At 47.0% G+C, this 8,208-nt stretch overlaps 1 protein-coding gene across 1 annotated transcript in view; it reads right to left on the minus strand.

The window, feature by feature from the left end:
• Positions 1 to 2,778: 2,778 nt before the first annotated feature.
• Positions 2,779 to 8,208, minus strand: part of DFFA (DNA fragmentation factor, 45kDa, alpha polypeptide) — a 10,069-nt gene continuing 4,639 nt past the window's right edge. The window contains exons 4-6 of the mRNA XM_005873422.2: positions 5,205 to 5,394; positions 4,839 to 4,990; positions 2,779 to 4,078 (exon numbers count right to left, since the gene is read on the minus strand). Of these exons, the coding sequence (XP_005873484.1) occupies positions 3,866 to 4,078; positions 4,839 to 4,990; positions 5,205 to 5,394 (555 nt within the window). The 3' untranslated portion in view covers positions 2,779 to 3,865. The remainder of the gene's footprint in view (positions 4,079 to 4,838; positions 4,991 to 5,204; positions 5,395 to 8,208) is intronic.

The following is an 8,208-nucleotide window of genomic DNA, read 5'->3' on the forward strand; positions in this document are numbered from 1 at the left end:
GAGTTTTCTGTTTCTAGACTAGAAAGGAAGAGGCAAAGGACAGCTGAGCAACCCACTATTTAGTTTTTCAGAACCCTAATGAAAACACTGATTTACCCTTTTCCTCTATAATTAAGTAGTTAAGTGGTCAAGAATACATATGTTTGTCTTATTAAAATAATTACAAGCTGGAGAAAAGCTAGAATTTTTTTGGTTAAAGTTCTTGTAACATGGTATTAGAAAATATTAAAGAAAACCCAGTCAGTATCTATGCCTTAACCTGTTGGTTTGCTTCCTTGTAATTGTGCAAGTGTTACGTGATTTAATTCAAGCAAATACCCAACTTAAAGTTCTGCGATCTGAAAACCCAGCGTGTCTCCTGGGGAGGCTTCCACATGGGACAGAAGACCCACAGTCAGCCGTGTAGGGGACTCAGGCAGTGGCTAGGTGTCCAGACTAGATCATGTTCAAGGTACTTGAAAACCTCAAGTAATGGAACAACATAAACTGATGGAACTAAAATAGACCCAGAGACATGGAAGCATGGAACAGACCATCCAACCTCAGAGGGAAGGCGGGGTGGGGGGTGGCGGGGTGAGAGATCAACCAAAGCACTTGTATATATGCATATAAGCAGAATCCATGGGCACAGACAGTAGGTGGGGTGAGGGCATGTGCTGTGGGGTGGGAACAACCGGGGAAAGGTCAAGGGGGAAAAAGGAGACATGTAATACTTTAAACAAAAAGAATTTAAAAAAAAAACACCCTCAAGTAATAAAAGACATAACCAAAATAATTTAAGGCAAAACCCTACAAAAAAAATGTTGAAAAACCCTGAAGGCAAAAAAAGAAAAAATTAAACAGCTAAATAATCTGGTTAGCCAAGACACATTAATAATTCTTGTACTAATGCAGGGCTTTTTTGTGTGTGTTTTTGTGTTCTTGTTTTTTTTTTGTTTTGGTGTGTGTGTGTTTTGTTCAGACAACTATTTTATTCCTTTCTGGAAAATGAAAAATCCATTAGTTTTTTTCCTTTTGCTTTTACCCAGAAATTAAAGGTTGGTAAGTGGTAATTAGCACAGCTCTTGTCAAAGCCAATTGCCTAATGGGGACTGACACTTGACTTGAGTTGAAAGAATGGAATATGGCTGACGTAGAGTTCATTAGTCCCAGCTGCTTTCGTTGACATTCTTTCCTTCTGCCGTAAGAACAGGCTTGCCCTGCTCTCCCTCCTATTTCTTTTCTCCTCCCTCCTATTTTTAGACATATTGCTGTGCTGCTACTTTTCTGTTTTAGAAGGCCTGGAGGCACAGTGGTGGAGGGAAGGTAAATGGTGACCAGGGGCAGTGCAATGTGTTTGCAACCGCTCTCACTACACATTTGGGCCGGAGTTTGCAGTCTAAGGCCCTTGCCCTAGAGACCCATAGATGGGCGCCTCCTAAGGACAGACACAGCCCTTTCTCTGCTCCGCCCGCCATCTCTGTGCCTGGGGAGATGAAAGGGAGCCACTCTAGCCCACTGCTAGAGACTGTGCACGTCCTCATACATCATTTACCTGTTTCGGTCTTGGGGCCTTATACTAACCTTACATTTTTGGCAACTAAGGTCCCCAAAGGTTAGACTCAACACGGGTTTGTCTCACTCCAAACCCACAGTGCTTTTTCCTTTATCCTGTGCAGCTGACATGCTTGGTGACTTTGTTTCAAGTACAGAATTCCAACAGCCAGTCAAACAAAGCTCCTCTGTGTACTTGACAAAAATACGATGTTGATAGAGCTGGTGAGGAGAGAGCATTCTTCAGCTTCCGCTACTATTGTGCTCACTACGTGGCTGATTTACTTCTCATACCCACGTCACAATGGCTACAGTCAGGAACCTTTTGGCAATTATGTTGTAGACATTTTAGGCCTTTTCCAACTTATTACATTAGGAGAGCAACATCAGTGACCTGGATGTGGAATTGAAGAGTGAGTGGACCTAAAAGAAAATACAAGTGGCCACATGCTAGCCCACTTTCTGGCTGTCTTGCTGCCTGGCCTGTTTGGCCACGCCTGTGGACTCCCCAGCATCCGCACGGCCGAGTGTGTAGGACAGGCTGCGGGGGGGAAAGAACCCCGAGGACCTGCCTTTGAATCCTGGCCCCCCAACGGTGACATGAGGCCAGCTAACCTCTCTGAGCACAGCTCTGCTCGTGTATAAAAGGAGAGGCGCCGAGCCACACCTCGCTCAGCGCACGCAGTTTTGTGAGGACCCCATGTGGCAGGTGCAGCTGGCATTACTGCGCCATCCGGGGCCTTTGGAAGATGTGTGGGGACGCTTCAGTTATCTCAGTACCTGAAGGTTGCTACTGGCATTGAGTGGAGGGGGTGGGAGGCGGGATGCGGTTCTTCGAGCAAAGTTATAGGACAATCCCACACAATGGAGAACTGTCCCACATCCCATGTGACTTTTGGTCGCCAAGCTGGGCACTCGTATGGATGAAAGCCTAAATTATCCTAGCCTGAAACCGAATTCTGTTTTATGTAGAAATACGAAGTATTTTCCCCAGTTTGATGTTCCCTGGATTTTTCAAGAATGCAGCCACCTTGTAAAAGAAAAGTACAGATGTCATTTGTTCAGAAGGTCACTGATAGGGGAGATCCCATTAGGAAGGGCAATGCTGCTCGTGGTATTTGAGTTGACAATCACTACACACCTGTGTCTGGCTGCCTGTCAAGTTCATGGTAATGCAGTGTCTAAGGACAAGTATCTTACAGTGTCATTGTGCCGTCGGTATAGTCATGCCAGACAGAGACATACTGAGATACATGCCATTTTATTGGAAATTTCCCTTTTGTTTCTTCTGAAATATTACATGTGGGGCATTATGTCAGTGCTTTTGAAAGTACACATGTAGGCAGGTTATCAGCCCTGGCTTTTGTTTAAGGACAATTAAGGAGGCATGACAGAATGTGCTATCAAAAAGGCGATGGGGCTAAGAAGTGAGAACCCAGGGTGTGAGGCATTAGGGAAAGGATGCCGAGTGCAGCGGAGCCCTCCTTCAAGATCACAGAAGGAAAGGTTTTCTGTTCTATGTGTTTTCTGCACCCACCCTGGCCACAGGACTTACTGTTAATTGAATAATTAGCCTAAAATAATAATTAGCCAATGTATCTCGTAATAGCATTCTACTTTCCTCTAAGCATGCTTAAAAAAAATTAAGTCCCTGATAACCCGGTACCTTTTCCCTGCAAGGAGAGGTACAAAACCTGAAGAGTAAGTCTGCACAGAAAAAGAAGTATGTAAACCAGAAGTCTCTGCTTTGCACCCAGAGAGACTCAGTCATGTCGCATGGAAATGGATTTAATGACCTCTTACCCCCCTGCTGATAAAACATATTAGAAAACGGAGAAGGGTTTCGGATACAGCTCAACAATACTGAATTGGATATTAGAAATCGTGAGACTCTCCGTGTCCCTAAGGCCTGCAAACTTAATATGTGCCTTTGAACAGACACACAAAAAAGTTAATTAATTTGAGAAACAAGTTTGTGGCCATAATCAACACTATTGTGCCACCTTCTTTACCGTTATTTGCTTAAATTCTGCATTTCTATCTTTAGAACAGGATGGTGAGTCTGAAGTATGACAATTTCTTTTCTCTGCCCTTTGCCATGTCAAACAGGACGTAAGCACACGTAGAGGAGGTGGGTATATTGGCAGCTACATCCTTCACAGTGGGCAGAAGGGCAGATGCTGGGATCTGGAACAGTCTTCCAGCCTCTCCCAGGAGACTGTGCTCCAAGGCAGGGGGCAGAGTAGGACACAGGTAGCTGAAAGGGCTGAAGGGATTTACCGAGAACAAAGCCGAGGTCACACGGCTCTCTTTGGCGCATCTGCAGCTACAGCTATGCGGGCTCTTGCCTGGCTCGTTTGGGGTTCTGCTGTCCTCCGGGCAGGGAGTCCCTCCGTGCTGACATGCTCCTGAGAGAGTGCAAGCTCTGTACCTGCTGCAGGCGCAGGCTCAGCTCCTGCTCACAGGCCTGTTGAACAGTTTCCGTCTTCTTTACGTCCCAGTGCAGAGCAACAGCCAGCGCCTTGGGGTCTTCCTTGGTGACCAACTGCGGCAAGAATAAGAGCCACTGAGAGCCACGACCTCTGCCCCCTCTTCTGCTCCCGCGGCTTCTTAGGGGAGTGCAGTTGGGCGATTCGGGTTGGTTATGTCCCTGCAGAAATGCCAGGTCTCCTTCACAGGAAACTGTCCTGGGCCTTCTCTGACCATACACCACCAACAGGAAAGGCTCTTTGGAAAGAAGTTTACTTGGAGCAACTACAAAGTCCTCCACTTACAGGAAATGTAGCCATGTTCAAGTCAATACAGTTTCCTTCCCTGCTGGCTACAACTCGGAGGTAGTTGGGACAAAGGTGAAAGGAAGCAGCAGCCCCCGTGATGGGTTCTCTTCGTCAAGCTTCTAGTTCCCTGGTCTTAGGGCCGGCACAGGGCGGCCCTGGAGTGTGCCTTTCCCTGTGATGGTGCATGTGCCTCGACTGCCTGCGAACCCTCTGGAACCGCTGACGGCGCAGAAGCCGTGGCAGAAGCTGAGCCTGCTGTCCCTCCCTATCAGGCTGCCTCCCCTCCTTGCCCACTGTGGATCAGAGTCAGCTTTGATGATCTGTGGGAGTGCGTCCATTTTGTGCAAGCCATTCTGATTTGGATTACATGCGATGTTTGCAAAGGCTCTGGCATATAATAGGCAAACTGGCAGCTAAGACTCAGGGGCCTCGGAGGTGAAAAACATCCCACACAAGCCCCTGCAGGGCTATGCTACACCTCCAGGGGGAGCCGTTCTCTGTAGCTCAGGCTCCCAGCTTCTCGCCCACCTCCAAATCCTGGCTCGACAGACTCAGCTCTGGCGCAGGCTTCTCCTTCAGCGCGGTAAGGATCTGGCTCGAAAGGGCAATTTCGGAGGAGGGCTCTCTGCTCAGACCCGTGTCCACGGCATCCCCCCCGTCACCGAAGCCAGCTTGGGACTCTGCAAAGCAGACATGGGATGGAGATCAGCACAGTGCGTGACCACAGCCCACCCACCGCCAGCCGGAGGAATCAGGGCAAGGCAGACACGTCATGTCAAGATGCCAGCCACTGTGGCTCCCCTGCTCTGGGCTCCGTTACAATCGGTTCTCTCTCCAGGAAAGGCTCTATGGCACCCGGTTCCCGGCGTGACTCCCCCGGCCGGTGAGTCCTACCTTGCTGCTTCGACAAGATGCTGCCCTCCTTCTCCAAAGCCTGGAGGTAAAGCTCCAAGAGCTGCCTGGACTGACGGGCTTCCTCTCTCTGGTCAAGCACCTGCTGCAGGGTGTTCTGGAGCCCCTGGACTGTGACACAGCTTTGGCCCAGCTCCTGAGCCAGGTCTGCACAGGGAACATCGATGAGCACCTAACAAACAAACACACACTTCAAGAAGCCTACAAGTACTTTCTTTTTTTGAAAAGAATAGTTTATTGCTTTTTTAGAGAGAGAGGAAGGGAAGGGAGAGGGAGAGAGAAGCATTGACGTGAGAATGCAACACCGGTCAGCGGCCTCCTGCATGCCCTCCCCCAGGGACCCAGCCTGCCGCCGAGGCATGTGCTCTGATTGGGAATTGAACCAGCAAGCCGTTGGTGCACGGGACAAGGCCCGACCAACTGAATCACACCAGACGGGGCTACAAGTACTTTCTAAGCAGGCTGTTATCTCTCTCAAATTCATCAGTTTCACAGACTCATTTAATCTATTTTCCAAAGTTTCCTAATGGCTGCTTGGGAGTCAAGAGAGAAGCATGCAATGTTTTCAGTTTTCCTCTAGTGAAAAAAATTCGGAAAACGATGCCCTAATGCCTCATTAAAAATGAAATAAAATCCTGATATTAGAAAACCCAAATGTACAGACTATAAAGGAGGTATATGATTGTTTATATAATGAATCGATCTCGGGTTGTTTTAAGCAAAAGTTTTTCTAATCATTTTAGCCTTAAACATGTTTATAGCTTTAAAAGACTATTTTAGCCCTAGCTGGTTTGGTTCAGTGGATAGAGGGTCGGCCTGCAGACTGAAAGGTCCCAGGTTCGATTCTGGTCAAGGGCACATGCCTGGGTTGTGGGCTGGACCCCCAGAAGGGGGCGTGCAGGAGGCAGCTGATCAGTGGTTCTTTCTCATTATTGATGTTTCCATCTTTCTTTCCCTCTCCCTTCCTCTTTGAAATGAATAAAAAGTAAGAACAAAACAAAACTCAAGCTTGCTTCTGCCCTCCATCTGCCTGGAGCACTCTGGCCCCAGCTTTCCAAGGCTGGCTCCACCCTGTCCTTCAGCTCTCAATTTAATCACCAGCTCTTGGAAGCCTGCCAGTGTTTACCAACTACGCTTCTATATACGTGCATGCAAGTGTGCAAAATGTCCCTGGTGTAAGTTTTTTTGCAGCATTGTCTGATGACAACTGAAACATCCAACAGTGGGGGAGACTCGTTAAACAAAGCACGGTACACGCGTGACATGCAATGCTATGCGGTGGCAAAAAGAACCAGGATGCCTTTTATATGCTGGTCTGGATACTCTCCAAATACTTCTTTAAAGACAGAGCAGGTATGCTTCTGTTTGTGTAATCTAGAGGAGGAGAAGAAAATACATATATTTGTTGTAGGGAGCGGCTATAGGGTCAAGCCTCGGATATAGCCGCTCCCTACAATTTGTATATAAAATCTCTGGAATAAGAGGAAACTGACAGGTTGGCTGTCTCCAGGAAGGGAAGCCTGGGTAGCGAAGAGGCAGGAGTCAGACTTTCCTGTGTACACCCCCCACCCCCCAGCAGTTTTATTGAGATATTATTTCATACCATACAATTCACCCTCTAAATGTACAATTCAGTGGGTTTTGGTATAGTCACAGGATTCTGCAATCATCAGCACAATCTTTTTAGAACATTTTCATTTTCCCAAAAGAAACCCCATACCTATTAGGGGTCATTTCCTATTTCTTCTCAAAGCTCCCCACCCACCCCAGCCCTAGGCAACCACTAATCTACTTTCTATCGCTACAGGTTTGTGTATTCTGGCCCTTTCGTTATATTTGCTATCATAAAATATGTGGCCCTTCATGGCTGGCTTCTTTTCCTTAGCAGTTTCCAGGATTTATCTACGTTGTAGTGTGTATTAACAATTCACTCCTTTCTATGGCTGGATAATACTCATTAGGAGGATATGTCACGTTATTACTTACTCATCAGCTGGTGGACACGGGCTCTTCTCACTTTTTAGCTACCTGGTTATCCCTCTATACCTCTTGGATTTTTAAACATGTGAATGCATTATTTATTCAAAATAAATATATACGTTTACAAATTAACCAAAGGTCACCTCCGTGAAGGGAGCCTTCCTTGACCTCCCAATCTGGAGTAACCTTCACTCCCGGCACATCGCCCTGTACCATTCATTTCTTGTTTTGTCTGCCTCCCTTCACCAGAATTCAAGTTCCCTTGGAACAGCGACTGTGGCTGCCTTGTTCACAACTGGACCCCAGTATACAGAGGCATGCCAGACCCAGGGCAGGGCTCAATAAACAGTTTTTTGAATTAACACATACTATTTTATCTCCACTTTACTGGAGGTAATGCCGGCAGAGAAGCTAAGTTACTGGCTCAAAGTCATAGTGATGGAGCTGGGATTTTAATCGAGCTTCTGCACCTCCACATTCTCTAGCAGAACATCCTAGACCAGCCGTGGGCAAACTACGGCCCGCGGGCCAGATCTGGCCCGTTTGAAATGAATAAAACTAAAAAAAAAAAAAGACCGTACCCTTTTATGTAATGATGTTTACTTTGAATTTATATTAGTTCACACAAACACTCCATCCATGCTTTTGTTCCGGCCCTCCGGTCCAGTTTAAGAACCCATTGTAGCCCTCGAGTCAAAAAGTTTGCCCACCCCTGGACTAGACCCCCATAGTGGGCCTAATAGGTCCAGGTAGGGCATGAGCATCGGTTATTTTTAAAAATTCCACAGATGATTCTGATGCAAGGTGAGGGTTGAAAAATTCCTGTTCCAGGTGAGCAAATTAGAAAATGAAGAATCTTGGTTGTCATTGAAGAAATATTTAAAAATTAATAAATGAGCCCAGTCCTAGCTGGTTTGGCTCAGTGGCTAGAGCATCGGCCTGCGGACTGAAAGGTCCCGGGTTCGATTCCGGTCAAGGGCACATGCCTGGGTTGTGGGCTTGATCT

This window comes from Myotis brandtii, unplaced genomic scaffold (genome assembly GCF_000412655.1).
Source record: "Myotis brandtii unplaced genomic scaffold, ASM41265v1 scaffold410, whole genome shotgun sequence".
Lineage (NCBI taxonomy): Eukaryota > Metazoa > Chordata > Mammalia > Chiroptera > Vespertilionidae > Myotis > Myotis brandtii.